The 23,416-nt window shown below is 40.5% G+C and overlaps 2 protein-coding genes across 5 annotated transcripts in view; one reads left to right on the top strand and one right to left on the bottom strand.

Annotated features, from left to right (window-relative positions):
* The first annotated feature begins 309 nt into the window (after positions 1-309).
* HDDC2 (HD domain containing 2) lies at positions 310-9,051 on the top strand. Its single transcript, XM_010078524.1, has 5 exons — positions 310-437; positions 1,380-1,482; positions 3,829-3,897; positions 7,592-7,730; positions 8,902-9,051. The coding sequence occupies exons 1-5, from the start codon at positions 310-312 to the stop codon at positions 8,994-8,996; spliced, it is 534 nt and encodes a 177-aa protein (XP_010076826.1). The 3' UTR covers positions 8,997-9,051.
* Positions 9,052-13,338: 4,287 nt separating this feature from the next.
* The window catches only part of TPD52L1 (tumor protein D52-like 1), a 32,793-nt gene continuing 22,715 nt past the window's right edge, over positions 13,339-23,416 (bottom strand). Inside the window, exons 5-8 of one of the 4 annotated variants that reach the window (XM_010078519.1) lie at positions 23,240-23,254; positions 20,323-20,361; positions 17,865-17,925; positions 13,339-13,470 (exon numbers count right to left, since the gene is read on the bottom strand). In XM_010078519.1, coding sequence (XP_010076821.1) covers positions 13,339-13,470; positions 17,865-17,925; positions 20,323-20,361; positions 23,240-23,254 — 247 coding nt within the window. Of the gene's footprint in view, positions 13,471-17,864; positions 17,926-20,318; positions 20,362-23,239; positions 23,255-23,416 lie in introns of those variants that run through there. The other 3 variants (XM_010078522.1, XM_010078523.1, XM_010078520.1) reach the window with 3 other exon arrangements.

The following is a 23,416-nucleotide window of genomic DNA, read 5'->3' as shown; positions in this document are numbered from 1 at the left end:
CGCGGCGCCTGCGGAGCGGAAACAGTGCTGCGGTGCTGCGGCCGGGGGAGCCGGAGTTTCGATGTGAGCACCGTGCGACTGAGCAGGGCGCCTGCCGCTGCCGCGTGTTCTTTGCCTGTGAAGAGCACTGCGAAGGCAGCCCCTCACAGCCTCTGGGGAGCCCGGTCTTTGGGGCAGGTGTTTCCTGGACGCGTCAAAGCTCGCTGAAGCGTGGTGGTCACGGTGGGACGAGATTTCTACCGGCCTCTCTGAAGTGAGGTCCTTCAAAACCTAGGGTTTTAACGTTTATGTTGCTGTGATGCTCTCCTCATGCAGAGAGTACCGCGGACAGGATGGGTGTACAGGAACGTGGCGAAGCCAGAGAGTGTGTCCGATCACATGTACAGGATGGCGATGATGGCGTTGGTGACTGAAGACAAATCACTTAACAAGGACAGGTGAGACTGACTCTAGTTATCGTGACCGTTTATTAATGTCGTGGGAGAGCTGCAATGGAAACACTTAAAATAGCTCTCATCCTGAGGAAGGGCTTTTAAAACACACTGAAGGAGTTTGAAATACTTTCCCCCTCTTTTTTTTGTCCCCTCCATCCTTGGACAGGGTGTTGTTTACCTGGAGAGCTGAAAGGGGTAAAGAATTTTATTGCTAAAGTCCATGTGCTGAGACGAGTCATTAATGCAGAGGCTCTGAGCTGGTCTTCTCTCAAGCCATAAGTAAGCAAGCTGAAAACACTCAGTTAAAACACAATTTGAAGCAGCAGACAGGAAAGGTAAAGCCATACTCCATGTGGATTTTGACGGACTTAGCGCTCAGCAGCAAGCAGTCCTTAAGGAGCCTTAGAAATCATATAGCGTAGAAGAGAAGGCATCATTAGTGTTGAATTAGTGTCAAGTCTAGTGTGGGATCATAGTGAAGGTGCTATGTCTGCTGCAGACTGACATAACTACAGAGCTGTGAGTGTCAAATTATGTGCTGAATTTGGGATAGCTTCCATCAGGTCACCTTCTACCTGTTGCAGCATTAATCTGAAGTGTATAATGTACGTAGTTACTACAACATCTCCAAAAGCTAAGCATACAAAAACTAATTATGTTATTTTGAATGCCGTGTTCTTGTATAAACTATATTTATACTTGAATCTACATTTCCAAGCAGCACTAGCTAGAAATCAGGAATTAAAGTCATGTCAAGGAGAGAACTACTTAGCAAAGAAGTGAAAAATGTTATGTAAAATTAAAAAAAACCCCAAACAACAAACACCCTGTAAACCACCCTGTAAAATAAATGAAGGGGATAAATTAAGGTCTCTTAGCTTTGTGAATAACAAGATATAACTTAAAATGTTGAAAAACTAGTTATTTGTCTTTGCTTCTTGTCAGATGCATACGATTAGCTTTGGTGCATGATATGGCTGAATGCATTGTTGGAGATATTGCTCCTGCAGATAATATCTCAAAAGAGGAGAAACACAGGAGAGAAGAGGTATGGACATAAGGCATGAAGGCACATCTGTGAAGTGTTCTGTTTTTTTTTTAGTGTTCTATTGGTAGTGAAGAGACCCTCTAAGGAACATAATACTGGCATTGGACAAGTGTGCCACAAACAACCAAAGTTTTTGGCTCGTGTTTTTTGTCCATGTAGCGTCACCAAGTACAGAGTTAGGAAGTAGAACCTTTGAAGTCATCTTCATGTTGGCCGTTTATTCGTGAAGAAGCTGTATTTTTGGTAGTCTGAATTAGTCACGTTGATCAGCCTTACTGAGAGGTGGGGAGCAGGGAGCAGATACGCTAACAAGGGTGGATGACTGTTCCTGGGGGATTATTTGTGTGGTGCCAGATACTTTATGTGGTTGTGACAGATACTTTATTTAAACCATTTTACCAGGACTCCAGACACAGGTGCACAGGTCATGAGTCTGAGTGCAGCGTGCCTAGAGTTATTTTATGTTTGGCCTTGTATTTATCCATACTGTTGGTTTGTCATTTCTGGTTTGCTGAATTGTTTGAAGAAAATGTAAACCACTCTTCCAGCCACAGCTAGAGGGCAACGTGATGCCTTGGAAACTCTGAAGAGCCTACAATTAGGTCTTCAAAGACTCTAAAAAACCTTGCAGTTATTATTTCTCCCAACCCACTTTTATGCTTAAGGTTGGGGCAGGGCTATGACTCCAGGAGCAAGCTCTTTGCTAAGAAAGTGGAAATTAAAGATGAAAGGGTATTCAGCATTCTTGAAGTACTATCTTTACTGACTGCAATTTTTGGTATTTCTTTTTTTCTACATACTTTCTAGTGTGTTTTTACACTAAACAAAAAAACTCTTTCCTGGAAACCTCCAAAGGTCATTTTGGCACTGAAGTTCAGGCTTTAACTTTGCCTAGAGGGACTTCTCATTTGTATTTAGGCAATGAAAAAGATACTTTGATGCCTAAGTATGTTTAAGAAGTTTTCTTAAGTATTTGCAGCTCCTTCTGCTCCCATTTCACTCAGTGAGGACTCTACTCTTGACTTTGTAGGAAGGAGAGTCAAGCATTAAACATTTAGGCTGACTCTGAAGTACTTGCAAAAAATACACCAAGGGTAATGGTTTCATAAGGTGGCTTGAGAGCTGAATTATCAATATGCTGCTTCCGCTGCAGAGTTCTCCTTTTTTTTTTTCCTTTGTTCTACAGCTGACATTGAGCTGGTTCTGAAGTTTGCTGCTTGTGCAGTAAGTTTAAGCAGCTAGTCTCACCAAGGTGAAGGCAACAGAAAATGAAGTAAATTAAAAAAAAAAAAAAAGGGTTTTTTCTTTGGGGTTGTTTGATTTGGTTTTTTTTGAGGGTTTTTTGTTTGGTTTGGTTGGTTGGGTTTTTGCCAGGTAGATCGTTTTGGCCTGCTAACCGTGAAATCTGATGAGCTCCAGAGCTGGAAGGAGGTGGAAAGGAGTGAGATCTTGATGCTTCAGTGGTGGGGAGCAGCTGATTCAGTTCAGCTGTATTGTGACACTATAGCTTGTATTTGAAGTGGAGAAACAATCACGGCACAAAACCCTTGTCTTGCTTGTGATGTTGACTGTTTCAGAAGCAGCCCTTAGTGTTCCTAGGAAAACGGTAGAAATAGTGCAGAAATGAGACTGATCAGCTGGGAGAGCATGAAGAGCATCCAGAACAATTTCCACTTGCTGGTTGATACTGCATTAAACCTTGTACCAAGGTTTTTGTTGTGGAACAAACGGTATCTCAGCCTGGGAGCACTGCATTTTGTTGCTGCGGAGTATTAAATTGATTTTTTTCTCTGTTTTTCAAAATTGGAGGTTTTTAAAGGCTTGTGTTGTGTTGCATGCCTGACGGTCAGCGGTCAGTAGCTGTTACCAGCCGTGCTTGGGAAACATGCTAGTTGAGTGTTTGGGAGGGGGCAATTCCTTGTCAACACTAGGAGGTAGTATTTTGAAGTAACAGCATCTATAACCTATTAAGTTCAAACGTTGGCTGTACTATCTGGAAGGCAGAAGTGATAATTGATAACAGTTCCCTGGCATTTGACTTGCCTGTTTTGCTCTGAGCTTCTTTGTGGACTCTTGAAGATATTGGATGAACTCTCAGGCTGTTTTTTTTCTGTTTTAGACTAGTTCTCTAAATTCACCTAAGCAGCTCCCAGAAAAGATTCTTCACTGAGTGGTCCTACTGTTTCTCTGACAGATTTATGTACACGTGCACTTCAGAATAATATACTGTGTAATGTATGTTTCTACAAACTTGGTAACAAGTAGTTAATTCTTCAAAAAAAAGATAATGATAAAAATGTGCTTGCTCAAAAAAAGGATAAATGGAAATGGCTTCTTTTTTTTCAGGCAGCTATGCAACAACTGACCCAGCTTCTATCAGAGGACCTCAGAAAAGAAATCTATGAGCTCTGGGAAGTAAGCTTGCATTTATTTAATCCTTTGCCAAAATTCAGGATGACCCATTATCCTTTTCCTGTTTACCTATGAAACTGTCATCTCTTATTTTGACTTAAAGCAAGGTAGATTAATTTGCTTGGGAGATAAAGCTAACGGTGTGAGTCAAGGTCACTTTGGAGTCCTTTTTAAACAGAAACCCCAAACTTTGGTAAAACAACCAGCTTCTGCCTTTGGCCTCTCGAAGTTCCAGATGAACCTGTCCAGGGCTTGGTCTGTACAACTGAAGAAACTGTTTGTCCTCTATATCCAGCCCTGTTGGATATAAATCTAATTTTTTTACTACATTACCTCTTTTGTTCACAATTCTCCATTTGCAGGTCATGATCTTTTAATACAGGAACAAGTAATGGGGGTTGATGGTGCTGTGGAATATTTTCTGCTTTTTGTGCAAGTAATAATTTATGTGGCTTCAATTTCTTTATTATACAGACCATTAGGCTAAAATATTTAGTAGTAACTTCTCATTTAAACTTACATGTTGTGTACTGACAAGAACAGTACTTTTCTACAAACACCACAAATTGCTGGCTGGTCTTGGGTACCTTAAATGTGTGTATGGGAAAGTATCTTCTGTCTTTGAAGGTGATTTAAGTTTTTGATGTGAACTCACCCTGTGAATTGCTAAGATCTTGCAAACTAGGGATGATTAGATTAGTTCCAAACAACTCAGGTTTATAGTTACTGTGCTTTATCTTCTGCTGGCATACAGTCACTTGAGGACAAGTGCATCCACAATTTCTTATTCACATATTGTTGCCAACAAAGCACTGTACGTTTCTTGGACTCTGTGACCTGTGTTTTATGCTGATATTCTTGCTTCTCCACTTGGACTGTGTTTAAATTCCAGATATTTGCAGCCAGTTTCTGCCTTTTGTTACAGAACTGTTTGGGTTTTTTTTTTTCTTGCTGTAGTTGTGTGGTGAAACTGGCAATGGGGATGGGTTTTTAATACTATAATGCAAGGTAAAGGGGGTAAACCAGCATAACCAGATCTGGCAAATAATCTGTGTGCATTTGCTTAGTGGGCACTGGTTCTTTTTCCCTTGAGAAGCTGTTATAATTGAGGAAAAGGAGTTTTTGATAGATAAGATAGTCCTGTAGGATTTTTTTTTGTTTTGCAAGTATTTTGGGTTTTTTTTACCTCGGTCTTCTCTTATGGTTGTGTAAGAGCTGGTTCACTATGCAGTTAGGTCTTCAGCATGTTAACTTTTTATCATTCTCATTAACCATAATTTAGCATATGCACGCTTTTGATAATTTGTTCTTTTTTTCTACCTTCAGGGTAATTTATTGGCATTGAGTTTCCAATGCACCAATATGAGTGTAATCTGCATAGCAGCGAGTGTAACCTAAAAATCTAATATTCACATGTAGTCCCTCTAGTCTTATTTTAAGTGGGACAACTAGGAGCTTCCTAAAAAAGAAAGAAAAGAAAAAAAAGTCAGAAAATAAGAAGCCTCTGATGACTTAGATGGTGCTCTGCTCTCAGCTAGCCAGAGGCATTTCCCTCCTATTTCTTTTTGTGAGTGAAGGAAGTTATGGCCCAGAGCTGAACAGTGGCTGGGACAAGGTCTGCTGACACTCTTACCAAGTCCTTCCTGCGCTGCTCTGCCCTCATCTCTGCCCCTTTTCCCCTTTCAGCCTTACAAGGACTATTGCTTTGGACTGTATTGGTGGGCATTCTGCAAGTCTAGTGTAGGCAAGAAAAGTAGCAGAAAGATGCCTTTGCTTTCAGCCTTACAAGGACTATTGCTTTGAACTGTATTGGTGGGCATTCTGCAAGTCTGGTGTAGGCAAGAAAAGTAGCAGAAAGACGCCTTCGATATATTTTCAGAATACATTTGAAAAAATGTTAAAGTAAATGAGTCGGCACACTTCAGCCCTGTCCTGCTTTTTTATTTTCAAGAGCAAAAGCACAAGAGTAATTTTTAAGAGACAGACTGTGGTGTTTGAGAGACCAGTTACTGTTTTTCCAAAGGGTACTGTTATTTCACACTCTCAAACACCTACAGGCAGGAAACACTGTTTATTTCAGCACTTTGCACAGTTGCAGATATAATAGCTGAAGTTACTCGAGGTTAATGTGAGCTGGGGTATGAATAAGATCTGGTGGGTTGTATGGCACAAAGAGTTTGGTAACAGATTGATACTCCCAGTTAATTGCTGGGGTTTGCTTTAAAAGGAAACAGCTGTAATTCTCCTTTTCTTGAAGTTCTCCTTTATAATGCTGCCAAGCATTTGTTCTCTTTGGTGGCCAAAAAAAAATTAAAAAGAGTAGAAATAAATAGATTTAAGAATAATAAAATAAGTAGTATTTAAATAATTTAAAGATGAGGCAAAGCTTAGATTGAAAAGAGGAAAATAAGGTTAAAATGTTGAAATTAAATTAATTACTAAAATAATGATCAAAATGTAATTGAGAATTCAAAGCATCATTCAGGTCCAAATAGAGTAGTATATGAATCAATCATGGCTACCAAAATCTGTATTTCTGACTTTCAAAGGTAAAGCAATAAGCATAAGAATGAACAGGTCCTAATAGTTTGTCAGACAAGGAAATGACCATCACACTTATCTGACCATCACTGTGCTGGAATTACAACCCAGGATCTTGCCATTGTGAATGACACCCACACCCACAGTTGTCTTCTTAAGATGCATAAAGAGATGCCATATTCTTTAGTCAGCAGGGTAATCTTTTTCTGCAGTTGTGCTATTCTCATCTGCAGAACTGCTGTGATCTGAAAGCACAGATGGGCCCTGTGTGTACTTAAGCCTCTGGTCTAATTATTGGTGGTGATAATGGTGAGTGGGGTCAAGGGCATCAAGGTGTGATGGTAACCTGCACAGAAAGAGGTTTTTTCAGCAGTTGGTTTTGGAAGTCAGGAGAAGACCAGCTGATGAAACATAATTTAGAATTAAGAAAAGAGAAAATGAAATGGCAAACCCGGCTGCAGGCATCACTGGAAGCAAATGACAGCAAAATTGTTCAAGTTGACTAGAAATGTGAATGACTTGCAAATATGTGCTGATGATGACTGGAGAGAGGAAAAAGATAGCAGAGAGATTAAAGGACTTAGTCTGAAGGGGAGGAAACCCCTTAACAGCTCCCCTCCCTACCTCTTAGGAGAGGCATAAAGACATAAGCAACTCAGACAGATTAGACCAAATACATTAAGGAGTGACAGGAGAAATGTAAAGAACAACTCCTTATAAAAACAGCAAGTTGTGGAGGAAAGTGCAGAATAGGTAATGGTAATGCATAGGCACACACTGTGGTAATTCATAGCCGTAGTAAGGCCTGAAAAGATCTGTATATATAAAATGTTGTTAAATGGAACCTATTACTGAACTTGTGTATCATGTAGGCTTGTCTCCATACCATCCCTGATTCAGCCAAAACACTTTGTACATTTTTGAGTCCACAAAGAATTGTGTTCTTAAGTCCTTTTACATTTAATAGAAATTTGGCACGTACTTATTTCAGGTGTTTTGCTGAATAGCAGCCTTGAAAAGAGAATGAAAACATAACTGTCATTAATATTTATGGAGTGGCATGTACTAGTGAAGAAAATTATAGATATATAAAGAGCTTCTAATACTCTGTTTCCGAACAACACAATTTCTGTCTTATAACTGCAAATCTGTGCAGGAATATGAAAACCAGTGTACTGCAGAAGCCAAGTTTGTAAAACAGTTGGATCGGTGTGAGATGATACTGCAAGCATTTGAGTACGAAGAGTTGGAAAACACACCTGGCAGACTGCAGGATTTTTACGATTCAGCTGCTGGTATGACATTTGGCTTTTTTTCTTTTGTAAATGAAATGAAATATATACATTGTTTTTTTTTTTTTCTGATAGACATTCAGAGCAAGTGAGAACTAGTTATTTTACTCATTGCTTAAGTACCCTAAATATTTCTGGGGAAACTTATTGCAGTGTGAACATACCTTACATTTGTTTTTATGTATTGAACCTGAATCTCATTTATGCCAAGTTCCCTTTACATCACTTTGGACACTTAGAGAGAGGCCCAGCTTTCATTGCACTTGCATGTGTTTAAGGATCTCCCTATACCATCAGAGGGCTATAAAGGAGGCTTCTTCACTGATGCTCTGACTTTGTTAGTGTTTCATGAACCAGTGAAATAGAATTTGTTATCCCTACGTGAGCTGTGTGGTCTTGTGTGACCTGCCCAAGGCACACGTGAGAACCAGCTCAGTGAAATGTGCTAGGTGCAATTGTATTACTTTTTGTTCTATCCGCTGCTTTTCATCTTCTCCAAAATAACTGGAAAGGAAAAAAAAAAGGTAAAATAATTGTCTTTATTACTTTAGCAAGTTGAACACCAGAAGAAGACTGTGATTCCAAGTTGTCCTATCCTGGGAAAAAAATAGGGACACACAAACTTGGGAAGAGGACCAGCAATCACCAGACACAGTCCCTGACAAGCCCCATTTATACTTTGGTGACTCCTCAGGGAAATAATAAGCTCTCTGAAAAATGCAATAATTTTATTAGGGAAGAAGGAAAAAAAGGACAACATCAGCATAGCTGGAATACTTTATTTTCTAATTGATGTCTACACCCTCCTACTCAGTAACTTAAACTAAGCTAGTGTCTCAGTAAGAGCCTCCAGTGTACACCCTCTGTGCACATGTAATTGGGGTGGTTTCCTGTAGCTGGATACATAGCATGGGATTGTCCCGCTTAGGGTGCATCCTTTTTTCAGCTTTTAAGTGTCTTAATAGAATACAAAATAATTTTATAAGTTTTGGGGGAAAATTAGCTGTAACTACTCTTATTCCATAGTTGGAGTAAGTGGGAGTAATCTCTTTCTTAAAAGAATAACTTGGTGGTTATTTTGGGCCTAAACACTGCTAGCCTTTCACTGCCAACCTTTCACACATAGGAAAATGAGAGCATTTTTAATTAATTTTCTCTTTCTTTTGTTTTGCAGGAAAGTTTGTTCACCCAGAAATACTCCAGCTTGTATCTCTGATAAACACAGAAAGGAATAAAAAAATAACTGCTACATCTCATCCACATTCCTGAGGTGTTCCTAAACACTGTAGCTATAATAAATATTTTGTTTTACATTCTGTGCATTGTTTTTCCTTCCATAACATCACTAATTCTGCCAGCAGACTTTCTTCTGTGCATTCACTGCTGAGAATCCTGGGACCACTTGGACAAGAACAAATAAAATAGCTACCTCCCAGATCAGAGGTTATATCAAGGACCAAATATTTAGAATTAGCTTGTTTGGATTTTTTTTTTTTTAATGAGCCTCTGCTTGATGCAGTCTCAGTTACAAATAGATTCTCCACTGGGGAATTTCAAGTAAGTTTAAAATTTAGGTGATTGTGATCTAATCTGTTCATGTAATGCAGTGACTGGGACGGGTAGGCTTGTTCTGTGACTTCTAAGTATGTATGGGTGTAAGTACATTCTTCATCAAATGTGTTAATATCTGTTCACTGTGCTACACGGAGGTGAGACCAATGAACACATTTCTCTAGGAGCTGTTGACAGATCCAGACTCGGAGATGAGGTTTCTTTGGAGTGCATGAGCCTTAAGAGCTGATGGTGGATAAAACTGATAATCTCATTAAGTACATTTTCTCAATATATTGATTATTCCATACAATTTTTCCACTGTTCATGAGTTGTATCAGGGAATGGTGCTGACATTTCTCTAAGGCTAGTATTCCTGATTCCTCCTTTCCCCAGACTGGCAGTTTTACAGACTCTTGCATAGGAAATTCATAATCACAGAATAGCTGGGGTTGGGAGGGTCCTTTGGAGCCTGCACAGTCTAATGCAAAAGCCTGTACACCCATGCAAAGCTGGCCATCCCTTGTTAACGCTGTTACACACTGGTACTGATTCTGCTGTAAATGACAGTTTTTAGCAGAAATAATAATGCAATTGTACAACAGGGTTGTCAAGAAAAGCTGTAGTGGTGGTAAATGCCATAGGAAGGCCAAGCTTCACTACTAACTGTCATGTCATGTGTGCAGCTGGAGATTAGGGTGATGTCGCAATTACCACATAATGAAAGCTTGCACCTGGAAAAATTGCAGGGTAGAGACCTGGAGCTAGCTTCTCTGTCTTCAGCCTCATGTCAAATGAAGCAGCATAAAACTAAATTCAATTGTCATCCCTTTTAAGGGTAGGTAATTTAGTTGAGCACACATTTTCAGGCACTGTGACCTGGGAAATGTCTCCTTTATGCAGACCTCAGGGGCCTGACTGAAGCTAGTGTTGTATTCTGCAGCTGGTGCCTTTGGCAGAGGTACAGAGCGCTGTGCAGAGCTGCTGGGAGCTCTTGTCTTGGCGGCCAGCACAGTGCACGAAATCTGCAGAGCATTTAGGTCCAGGTGAGACGAGATGCCTGCTCTGCTCAGGGAACTCCACAACGCAGCAGTTGTGCCCTATGGAGAACCTAGAAGAACAAGCTGCACTCTACCGAGCAATATGAAGCTTTTTAGTGGTTATTGTTGGCTGATTGTTATACTGAAAGTGTGATGAAGTGGGACCATCATTCTTCAGCATTTTTATTCCACTGTGATGCATACAAACTGTAGTCTCCATTAGTTTCTATAGAATGCCAAGCATGAAAGAGCTACAGATGCTTTGGAAGACATGACTGAGAACATTCTTGACAAACACGAGAAGTAGCCTTAAGAGGATGTGTGATAGAAACAAACACAGCACAAGTGCTACCCCAGCAGGAACAGTTGGTTCTTCCAACGCAGCAGGAGGCTTTGCTGGCTGGCAATATGTTGTTCTGCAGGGGTCCAGGGAACTGAGCACTGAACCTGTCAGCAGTGCAAGGTAAATACTATCCTGGGAAATGGAGACATGGTTTGAGTGTGTGTTGTGTGGGGTTTGGTTTTGTTTAAAGATACCCAGCAGGTCCTTCATGTAAAATTGCATCCCTTCTACTCACTGCAGCTGCAATTGTGTGTCAGTTTTGGGCACTGCATTTTAATAGAAATAGGAGTTGGTTGGAAAGGGACTGGAGGAGAAAATGCAATCAGAAAGCATGAGCTGTGATGACAGGTTGATAGAAAGGTTGGCAAACAGCCTGGGGGGCTTCAGGCTTCCTAACGCAGTACTGAAGTACACTGTTCATGTGTCAGAAAAGTGTGCCAGGCCCTGGACACACAACCTATGAGGAAGTCACCTCCTCCCCTGTCTTTCTCCTGATTGCCATATCAAGAGTTGAGCAGCTGCTGTCATGACTATCACATAAGGATTTAGATGGAAGAGAAGCTTGTCTGCCCAACCTACCTCCACTAACAGTCAGACTGACACAAGCTCTTTAAACTATGCTCTTAATAAGTGTAGTTAAAAACAATTTACTGCTTTCCCAGAAGCACTTCCCTGTGTGTATACGTATATACATACATCTATGAATAAAATGAGGTCTAAACTAGTGTCCTGTAGAAGATGACAGTACTTGGACTCCATGTTTTAAACCTTGTTTTAGCTGCTGGCCCTGCTCAAAAGGGCTACAGTGTTAAAACTAGATGTTTTCTACCATGCATTTAACTGAACTCAGTTTAATCATTGTTCTTTGAACTGCAACACTTTCAAAACTTGGGCCACCAATTTCCATGAGGAATTTCAGGTCCAGAAGGGACTGAACAGATTTTAAAAACTGCAGGAATAGCAGATTATGTTCTTGCAATTTACCTTGATACGCTGTAGTGACATAGCAAGGCTTAGAGATGCACAGCAATACTGGTAAATACACAAAATTAAAACATCACAAATTGTAAAAGAAATTTATTAGAATATCAATAACTTCATTTACACAAACTAAGTTGACCATTAGTATCTTCATTTAAATAAATACACACTTATGCACAAAACCACATAAAATAAGCTAGCACAATCACAGGAAAACTGTACTAAAAAAAACCTAATTAGCTTTGCTTCCATGCTAAAAATTAAACTAGAGAGGCATTTGATATAAATGTCCAAGTTAACTTATCTCCAGTAGAACAATATGAAAGGACTTCCAACTTTGTAAAAACTATAATAAAAGCCACACAGGAAAATAACTCACTTAAAGCCAAGTTTCCTCACAAGAAAGATTTTAAGCAGTCTGTAATTTCAAACTCACCAACACTGATTTGAAGTTTTGGCTTATGCTCAAAAAAAGGCATCCATTTTGAAAGCAGCCAGACTGTTTTCCATCTTGTTTATACTTTATTGATAAACTTGTGCTCATCTCAGTCTGGTGAACTGACCAATGCAACATGCAGACTGACACATGCTCCCTTGACAGCAAGATAGTGTCACAAGCGTGCTGCTCTTTTCTTAGAAAAAAAAATGTTAAAAGGATGCAAGAAAACATGCTGAAGCAAAGCAGAGAAATGACTGGCTTCTGGTGATTAAGCAGATACAATGTTGTTGTTGGAATTATGTCCTAGAGTGAAGCACAAAATTTGACACCAGGAGTGAAGTACCTACTCATCCTGTGTATTGTGAGATAACAAGGTTTACACCAGCAGCTCTGAAATGCAGACTGAAGGCATGGGCTCTCTCACCTATGGCACATCTATAGCCAGTTGTTGGTTGTGTATTCACTTAAGGCTGTATCTTGACTGAGGCTTGTAACTATACTTTCCCTTATTTTTGAGGGGAAGACACAGAGGCAAATGTATTGGAAGTTCCCTCCACTCCACTTCACTTTGTAATTAACTTATTCTGTCAAGTCTTATCAAACCAGAGAAAGCAAGGAATGGAACATATTTTTAAACTGACACTTCTCCAGCTACAATGATCATCTTAGATCAGCAGCTGTGATCGGTTCAGTTTCTATATGAATAACTGTACCGGTGAAGGAGAAAAAACTTTTTGTGACAGTGTGATTTAATTCCGTTGGCAAATAGATCATGTACAGACACTCCTGAGCGAAGGGCACCTGGTATGGCTGGTAGACAGTTGGTACACGGACTATTGCTGGCAGTAGAAATCTTTGCACAGCTCTAGGTCCATCTGTCTGATGTGGCACTGGAAGGGGAGTTGGAAACCAACAGATAGAAAACAATAAACTAAAAGAAATAAGAAACAAGAACCAGAGACTGGGAGATTGTTGGAGAGAATGTACATGAAAATTAAAACTATTTTGGTCACTTAACATAGAATTTAGAGCATTGTAAGTCAATGACTCATGTGGTGTACAAAGTACCTGATGATAAAATGGCCCATCCAAAATACAAACAGAGAGAGGAGACATTTCTCCAGCACAAGGCCAGGGAGGCAATTTTTCCAAAGCTGATGAAACCTTGTTGCACAAGTTGGGTGGCACGGGAGGTCTAAAAATCACTGGCTGGGCAAGTCTGAAGAGAGGCATATGAGGCTCAGGAGGGCCTGTGGTCTAACACTGAAGCTCTTCTTCGCTCTCAGGGAGTCGGGTGCCAACAAGATTGCTCTGAGCGCTGGCATGGGCTGTAGAGCTAAGAACTTCTTCAAAACTGCCCCCCGTGTGGCTTGTCCCACCAACCTTGGTCTGAAACAAGGCAAACAAAGAGAACAGCAAGTGCCCCTGCTCACACTGTAGCAAGTCGCATTTGCATTCCACCCCGTGGCTATGGGAGGGCTGAGAACATGGCTCAAAGCAGGCAGGGAACATGTGGGGTTGGGTTTTTGTTAGAGCGAAAGCTACAGCAGTCAAATAAAGCAAGCCCCTTCTTCCCCCAACTCCTAAACTTCTAGGCTGCAATCATAAAATATGCCAGTGTCATTTATCGTATGCTTAGAGGAACCATTCCCTAAGTAGATCCCAGGCCGGACCCTAGATCCTACCAGTAAACTTAGTGCAATTCTTGACAAGAGTAGCTCACACTGGTTTCACTGTTTTTTCTTGTTATAGGCAGGCTGGAAAGAGACAGGTATTAAAATGAACTGGTTCATTTGCTGAGTAAAGTGGCCCATCCACCAGCAATGGTAACACAGCTGCTTTCAAAATAATACATAAACTGTACTGGGATTTTGGACAGTAGAAGCACTATAGTAACCAAAAAGCAAAACCAGCAGCTTGTCTCCCTTTACATACTTGTAGCTACCTAGATATTGATATATAAAACTGCCCACAGCATTTTCCTGTGGGGAGGAAGTTACCAAACTCCATGAATGAAACATATGACAATGTGCACACAGGTCATCTACATTCAAAATGCTTCACTTTGGTGAATTTGTAAATATAAGTATTGAAAACAAAAACCCATATGACTAAATCTCTGAAATACAGTTTTCCTAACAGAGCTTTATCTAAAGACTTGGAAATGGTCAAGATTAAGTGATGAAGAGACAAAGCTGTTTTGACTGGGTTGTCTTGGTAAGTGAACGTTCATTTGTGGTTTGGCTTGCTGATATGCCTACTCAAAGTTGATTCAAGCCTGAAAATGGCAAAACTTTTTATTCTATCCTAGAACTGCAGCAGGACTTAAAAGACAAGCTGGCATTTTTCCAGCCTTTCAGCCACTGAATGCTTAGGAAGATTATTTTAATTAAATGAACTTTGCGTCCTAAGTTTCCAAAGGGTTAATCTTATATAATGCTTTGTTTCATCAGCTAGCATAGGAGCTTGCCTAGCTTGAAAGTTCAATAAAATAAGGTAGTAGTAGGCTTGATATTTGCTCTGACCATTTTGAGTCACAGTTACTAAAAGTTCCCATTTCAAGAGGTAAAAATCTGCATCCAGTCTAGTGGGCTGTGCCGAGTTTAAGAAAGTATCAGTCCATGACTGATTTTTGCAAACCACAATACAAAATACATATATTGTTAAATAATCGTGGGCTCAGAACTTGCAGTGAAAAGGCAGCCACTGTCTAGTGAAGCTACTATCAAATGTTTATGGCAAAACTCATTACTTTTATTTGCCAATTAAAAATCTCAAAAGAACACCGATCAGAGTGATGGTGAAAGCAGACCATTCCTGCACTTTTTCAAGTATCTCTGATAAGGTGCATCTGAATTTGGACACCTCAAAATCAGAAACATTAAAGCATTTTCTTTTTCTATTTGCTTTTCTGTGTACTCTTCCATCCAAAACCAAGAATTATGTAAGTCACTACTGAATGCTTCTGGCCAATATCCCAGTGTTTACAACAAACATTTAATTCATCAGTGTTCTGGTTTTCAGCAGGTTGAAGAGAGTCAGGCACCCAGGTCCTGTTGATTTTCAGGGGAAGCTGAACTAACACACTCTCCTAAGACAGCTGCAAGTCCAAATTCACAAGCAAATAACATCTAATTTGACATTTGACTTCTAAATGTATGAAATCTGAACATCAGTTTTTGGCCGACTGCAGAACATTGCAGGACCACAGAAGATTTGTAATTAATATAGGTAATGGGCAGGGGAAGATGGTAATGCAGTTCTTTTATCAGAAACCTGTCTGTGAATTTTTCAATTCTTTCAGGTCATAACAGGATCCTAGAATTTAAGAGACAGTCTATGATCACCCCCCTGCCCCAGTCTTCCTAATCTTGCAAGCCTTGAAACGGAGGCAGGGAAAAGGCAGAACAGTGCCAAGACTCGCCCAGTTGTGCACAGCCTATGTTGGTGGCACCTTAGGTCCACGACTCCAGCTTCCTTTCTCCATTTGCACAAAGAAATGAAAGAAAGAAAGAGAACAAAGTATTTCAGAAAATGCCAGTGGGTTTGCCCATAAAGCTGGACAATGAAGGTTTCATGGGATGTGGAAGATTAGTTTAGATTCAAGACTTTTTGTTTTCTCCTTAACTAAAGATTTCTTAAAGGTTGATCTCAGAGCACCCTGAACACATGATAGACTAAGAGCTGGTATGACAAATAGTCTCCTCTAAAAGGACTCCTTTGCTTAATCAGCAAAATAAGATCAGGCTCTTCAAGCAGATCACTGTTAGAAGAAATGGTCTTCAGAGCTATGCAGTTTGAATTGACTTTTCATCTTTCTGAATGACACACTGAGGTGACTGGAAACAGACATCCCTCCCCTGATGCAGAAAGGACATCACTCACATTTGTCCTTTACCCCTCAAAGCAAGGCAAAAGGCTTGAAGCTGCCCCTCTCACAGGCTGGCCTAAGTGTAAGGAATGGTTTTGTGGAGTATAGAGTTGTCTAGAAGCAAACTTGGGAGCCAGAAGTACTACTGAAAGCGCTCCGAGTACATTTAGTGACTAAATGGGTACAAAAAAATGTAGTTTCTTCCAACTTGTGAGTGGTGAAAAAAACAACAAAAATCCTGTTCACACCTCAGGTGCTCCAGTGAGCTGCATCTCTTACCTAAACGGGTAGAAGGAACATAAAGAGATAAGCAAGTGATACGCTTGGCTGCAACAGACAGGAATTTAGACCTTTCAAGCTGATACAAACCACTGCATGAATTATTTCTCCTACAGTCACATTGAGTATAAAATGCATTTGCAGCTAAGGTGAAAAGAATGAATAGGAAGGTTTACAGAGGCACTGAGCTGGGGATCAGGAGGTCTGTGTTCCATTCTAGCTCCTTGGGATGCTCCTAGTCTTCCCTGGCAGGGAGCCTCCTACCTGTGAAACTGCAGTAACATTTCCTTCTCTGACACAGTGCAATGGAGATGACATTACCCTACACTATCATGACTTAAAGTTGTCAGAATATCACTAAAACAAGTAAAAGTTGCCTATCACTGAATAAATGTGAACATTCAAAAGCTGAAAATGATAGAGCAACTCTGTGTTCTTTGATGGACATTAGAAACAAAAATAAGCTCTCCGCTGCTTACTTTCCTCAGACACTGACTGGAAAATTTTATCTGCTGTGCAATTTCACAGTGTCATGGAAACCACAGACCTTTCCTGTGCACCTGCTGCTTCAGTTCTAGCTGTAATTTGCATTTTCTCTAACAAGGAATGTCCTTCCTTCTGCCCCAAGTGGAAGGCCATTTTCCTGCCTTTTTTAATGCTTTACAAGTTGTAACACTCTTTGACATTAATCTAGTATTTTCAGTTCACTCTAAAATGAGGGGTGATCAATTTGGCCCTTGTCCACTGACAGACTGTACTTGGAATGTGTTGGAATTTTTCTATTGCAGCAAAGTGAAATACCATTTTATGAGCACACTTTACCTTCCCTGATGAATAAGAACCATTAGGAGACAAACCCTCTTGTTCCCCCCTTGAACGTGCCTTGCCATGCAGCAAAGATTAGTTCACCGCAAATTTGCCATGCTCTGTCCTGCTGTACACAGAGCCTTAAGAAGTGCTACTAGTGATAACTGGTAACTTTGCCATCAGATCTTCCTCTCCCACCGCAAATATGTCAATGTAGTTTTGAAATTTGAATTCCAGGCAAGACATTGAAATTTGAGAGGAGACACACCTGCATTAAAGAAAGATGAGGTCGGTGCTAAGAGCCACGCTGGTAGTGTGAACCACACCTGAGTTACACAACAGCTCCCACCAGCCAAGTAACGGGCACTTGGCGAGTACATCTCTAGTGTGAAAGAAGTGTAGCTGAGGGATGGAAGTTCACTTTGCAAGGCACACAGCTGCACCTGTCTGGCAGGGCACATCACAAAACTCATCAGGCCACACTGCTTTAAAAATCTGACCATGCATCTGCCCATGGCTCTGCCTTGCACAGCATAATCAACCGTGGCCACACCTTATGAGATACCTCTGCTTATCATTTTAGTATGGCCGTATTTTTGGAAATTCTGAGACCATTTGTTTACTTTCACAGACAACAGAAGTAATTTCTTAGTAACAAAGCAGAGAAAGACTATTTGTCTGCATATTGCCTTCATTTTCCCTTAGTGCTCTTGCAGTTCTGTTGATGGAACAGCAAATTCAATCGGTTTCCTGTACAAATGATAGGGACAACTAACCTGTCACACTTTAACATGCAGAGCCACATAACTCTGCCTCTAACCTTTACCTTAAGGCTTGTGACAGTGGTCTCAACCTTCTCCTCAAAGGACTTGAAAGTTGGAGAATTCCTAGGAGAAAAAGAAAGCAGAAGAAAAGAAGGGTCAGTTGCAACTGTAATGGGGTAACTCCACAATTTAATCAGTTTTTACCGGCAGCAATGTGAGGACACAATGAAGGCTGGCTGGCAGCACAGGGCTATAGGCTGATGACCAGTCACTTGTGCTCCGTCAAATCCAATTATTATACTCATCCAATTGGATGAGTATTTTCTAGCTACACATTTGTAAAAGCAGAACCTACCGAGTAATTGAAACCATACTGTGACTGGCCTGCCCACCCCCTGATCCATTTATCATGTTCTCAGAAGAACAACCAGAGAACGCTGGCTGTAGTGCTGCATTTGCATGGTTTATCCAGTTGTGTTGTTGCTGGAATGAAATTAATTTTTTTTTTCAGCTGATGAGCAAGTTCATATTCTACATAATTAAAAGATGACAGTTTAATGTCCTGAGGCTAGGATGACAGAGATTAGAACTACACAGGAAGTGGGTCCCAAATGAGAAATTCTGATCCCCCCACTCCATGATTTTGTGACTGCAGGTGTGTCCTGCTGTTTTCAAAGACACAGACTTTAGGGACACTTTTCCAAGGGTGCCCCTTGACAAAGCTAAGCTTTTCTTTGCTTTTCACTCCCCATAGAACAGAACACAACACTGGTTTCTGGAAAACTGCGAGCTGAACATGTCTTAAAAGAATTTTTAAGAGGGCAACAGCTGTGATTCTCCTTCTTAAAGCAAATCGCGCATTTGGTTTGCTGGCTTGCTTGACAACCTTGTTCTTTTTCTTCCTCCAAAACTTGAAACACAGCTTCTCTCTAGAAGACGTTTGCCTCTACACATTTTAAATGTCTAGAAGTAGACATGGTGGAGTGAGTACAAAAGCTTATTATCCTGCTCTAGCAGTTCAGATAGCCTGAAGGACTTAGGCAAATCTACAGCGGGTAAAGGGGACCTTCTCCTGGTTCTCTGCTCCTTGCCTGACAACTGAGAGCTCAATTATAGCATACTTTGTGCTTCATTATGAGTGAAGGCTCCGCAGCTCAGAAACTGTTGTCCAGCAGGGTTCCTCTTGGTAATTTTTTCACCATAAGAAACAAAGCAGTGACAGGATCTCCCTAAGCCCAGTGCAGTATAATGAAGCAGTTACTTGAGTGTTCAGCTCTTCAGCTTCTTTTTCACCTATCTATTGTGGTATATCCAGAAAGAGATTACAGAAACTACTACCACTGCAAGCACAAGGTACCTCCTAACAACATGGCCAACAGGATGTACTAAAACCACAACATCCATTTGTTCGCCGTGGGGAAAGGCCAAGATGTGGAGGAGGCTGTGTTTCATTTTGTAAAGTGATGAAGCCAATGGCTGCTAAAACTTCAGCGTTCCAGTTCATCGTCTTCACAGATTCTGGGAACCTACCAGGAGCATGATGATGGCCTGTATTTCTGCAAATACATTTGCATCATATCCCTCATCAGGCTAAGTTAAACTGACCCTAATTTAAGGAAAGAGAAAATGGAAGCCAGTTGGAAAAATAATGCAGATTTACTTTTGGTTTCTGTTAAATAGGTTTGCTGTGCCATTCACTATTCACCCAATCAAAAACTGCAGGATCAAGATCAAAGTGCACAAATCCCCCCTCATTACACTGTTGAACATCACCATAGCAAACTGAATAGACCTTTCATAGGGCAAGAAGGGTCAAAAGGAGAGAGAAATTGAGTTCTATGACTTTTAGATTTGACCCATAGGTTACACAGGTGAACGCTTGCCTTAAACTATCCACCTGCTGAAGCTAAATGAATTAGCATCCATTGTATAGTTAGGAGATTTGTTTTCCCCACATGCTTGTAAGGGAGTTGGGATATTAATTTATTTAGAGGTTGAGGGGGTAAAAAGTATGCTGGATCCTAATTTTATTGAAAATGGTCAGAGCTTCACTTGAATAGCCATCAATATTTGACTGCAGTCAAGTAAAGCATGATTACAGCCATTAAAATACGAAAGCACTCATGTAAAATCCCTCCATAGAAGCACAAGCCAAAGCCTGCTGGAGTGGAAAGCATCTCTGACGTTAATGGGCTTTGCATGACGTTCTAGAGACAGCAAAACAACTGCATTTCAGATTCAGTAATTCAAACTTGGTAACAATCAACAACCCAAATACATCTCAGAACTGCTTCATTTACTCAAAGGCTTCTTTAAGAGATTAAACAGTTAATACAATTAAAAGGAAAAAAACACAGATGGCCTGTCCTGCAGCCCTTATCTACATGAATAACCTTAACTGATTGAACTGGGACTATTCACCCAATCAAAAACTGCAGGATCAAGATCAAAGTGCGCAAATCCCCCCTCATTACACTGCTGAACATCACCATAGCAAACTGAATATGGGTAGCATATTACCTCATCGCAGGCATGCTTATGGAATGGCGAATAGAGTAGCTGTGGGATGAAAGCAAAAGATAAGGAAAAAAAGCTGTAAGATCCAGTTTGCAACATGATTATAACATATAATTTTTATTTTTTTAAATTAACTTAAAAAAAAAATGTATCTTTTCAAGAGAGCTGGTACTTTTCCTCTCCTGATGGCAACAGCTTGTCAAACTCACCTGTGAATTCCAAGTCACTTTCAGCACTGAAGATCTTACTACCACATTCTCATGTCAACGGACCAGCAATTTAATAGGGCTCAAAAGAATGATGCAAAACAGTTCCTGCCAATATCCATTTAAATGAAACTGATCCTTGCTATCTACAGAGACATGCAACATGTACTAAGGAACAGAGAGCTATCTCTATGTTCCACAGAGGCAGAGGATAAGCTCTGTGTCGGTTGAGTACAGTACTCCTCAGGTTTGCAAACACAAGCAGAGCTGGTTCAAGGCAGTAGGTAAGCAGGCAATTGCCTGCCTTTGCTGCATGTACAATGTACACTGGCCAAACAGCCAGTGCCAGTCCTCAATTTGTACAGGCTCCTGCACAAGAGGTTGCCTACACAAGAGGTTTCTTCAAACAGAGACAGGTCTCAGCTGCAGCAGTTGCTGTCCCCAACTCTCTAGGACATTTCACCTCCTCCTTCACACCTTAACACTACCAAGGGTAGAAAGCTGTTTTCCACAGCTCTCATCCAGCTCTCCTTGCCATGCTTCCCTCTCCCTTAGACTTCCCAGCAGGAAGAGTACTGGAAGGTTGACAAGTGGAGGACGTACCCTCTGCATCACTCAAAGATCACAGAATCACAGAATGTTAGAGATTGGAAGGGACCTCGAAAGATCATCTAGTCCAATCCCCCTGCCGGAGCAGGAACACCTAGATCAGATCACACAGGAACGCATCCAGGCGGGCTTTGAATGTCTCCAGAGAAGGAGACTCCACAACCTCTCTGGGCAGCCTGTTCCCGTGCTCTGTCACCCTCACCGTGAAGAAGTTTTTTCTCATATTCAAGTGGAGCCTCCTGTGTCCCCGAATCATCTTGCACACCTTCAACCCTGCAGACTCACCCTAACGGCTTGACTCACATTAGCCACATTCTCCCACCTGAGCCACCAAAGCCAACTCTGCTATCATAGCATCACCTCTTCCCTACCGCTGGGAAGCATCAAGCCTATTCTGAAGGTGAATCATTATTTATAGTGTAAGAACTGTCCATAAGTACATTTAGATCTGAACATTTTAAGTAAATTGTGTACTGCAAGAGTAGGTATTATTTCAAAAATTCCTGCACGGCTGTTTTCACTGGTGAGTGACAGCTGCAGCCTGGCCTGATTGGGAACAGTGAGAGCTTTACTTCAAAGGGACACCAACATTTGGCTGCAACCAAGCAAAGCATAATTATGGTATTAAAAAATGAAAGCTCTCATAAACAGCACGTGTTTGTTCTAAACTACACAAATTCAGAGCAGCACTGTGTCCATATACACACACGAGATTTTTTTTTTTTCCCACATTCAAGATTCAGAAATGGGGGGTGGGGGCAGGAAATAGCTCTTTGGCAAGCAGGTGGGACAGAGAGATCTTACATGAACTGTTTGCTGTCGTGTATATTTTAAGGCTTCTGCTAAGCTTAGACAGACAAGAACTGACAGCAGACAATGCAAATGTTTCGTGTTCAATTTTTCACATAATTTTTAAGCCTTCCAGAAGATTATCCCAAACATTTCACAAGTGCAGCAAATCCTTAACAATCCTAGTTAAATTAAATGAGCATGCTTGCCATTTTAGTCTTGTAACACATGACAAATAGGCAAAAAAAAATTTGTAAGTATTTCAGCATAGACTGCTTCTCTTCTAATAACAAAACATTTCAACTATGAAGGTCTAAGTAAGATTACATTGCGCCAAATTAAATTCACACAGCTGAGAGATGGCATGTCACAGACAACCTGAATACTAAGTGCACATCTCACCGAGTTCATCTTTTAAATTCTTTAAAGAGGTAAGGATGCAAGTTAAAGGAACAGTGACAACATCTTCTTTTAATTAGAAGTCTAAAACATTCAGGTTTTTAAAGACACACGTGTCTGTGATGGTGATCAGTGAAGAGGCAGAGAACAGAGATCCTTCATGACAAAGGTTACTAAATATTACATTTTGGTTTCATGTCAGAGTGAGATACAAGGGTCAATCTATGCCTCACTTTGAAGTTTTCTCAGTGAATTAAAAGTCCATGTTAGGATCACTTAGCTGAACAGAAAAATTGTCCTTGAGCTGTCCTGTGCACTGCCAATGTTACAAGGCCAGAGGGGCTGCAGGGGATTTGGGGCTGTTCAGCCCCTCTCTCTTGGGTGAACTGACATAAAGCCAAACCACTTATAGAATCTTTGAGCGCACATAACATTGTTTTACAATTCATCATATACTAAATTGCTTCACAGCATCAGTAAATTCAAGCTCTAAATATAAAGAACCCCTTTAATCATGTTAAGAACTTGGCCCACTATTGGAAATTTCCCCAAAAGAGTAACTGTATACACTTCATGACTAATATACTTTTGGTTTATTGAAGAGGAGGTAATTACATTCTTTACAGAATCTTTATAAAACTCTGCTCTCTGAATAGAATTTTTACTGAGCTTTTGTTGTTTATGTTCCAATCTCTGACAGAAAAAGATGGCTGAGAGAATGGGATTACGTATAAATAGGTCTTCCCACTTAGTCCAGTTCTTTCTTCATTATACTCACCATGCTGTAGAAATAAAGCATTACAGTGTAAGTAGCATATGTTTTTATAATGATGCTGAAGGTGGTTACTGCATTACATTCCATAAAACAAATCCTGTCAAATACAGAGGCAGTATTCTACGAGAGTAATGTGTCTTACCTAATTGAGTGCGATCTGTGGTGGATGCACAAGGAAAGAAAAGCAAGAGTTAAAACTATTATGAAAACATAATAAAAATACACATACACCTGTAGCATGTCAAATTGCCTGAGTAGAAAAATAAAATCATTTACATTCAAATCTTGATGCTGGAATTCACACTAGAACATGGATCAG

This window comes from Pterocles gutturalis, unplaced genomic scaffold (assembly GCF_000699245.1).
Source record: "Pterocles gutturalis isolate BGI_N339 unplaced genomic scaffold, ASM69924v1 scaffold5103, whole genome shotgun sequence".
NCBI classification, from domain to species: domain Eukaryota; kingdom Metazoa; phylum Chordata; class Aves; order Pterocliformes; family Pteroclidae; genus Pterocles; species Pterocles gutturalis.
The sequence above is the reverse complement of the archived record's forward strand: the minus strand, read 5'-3'. Positions and strand labels throughout refer to the sequence as shown.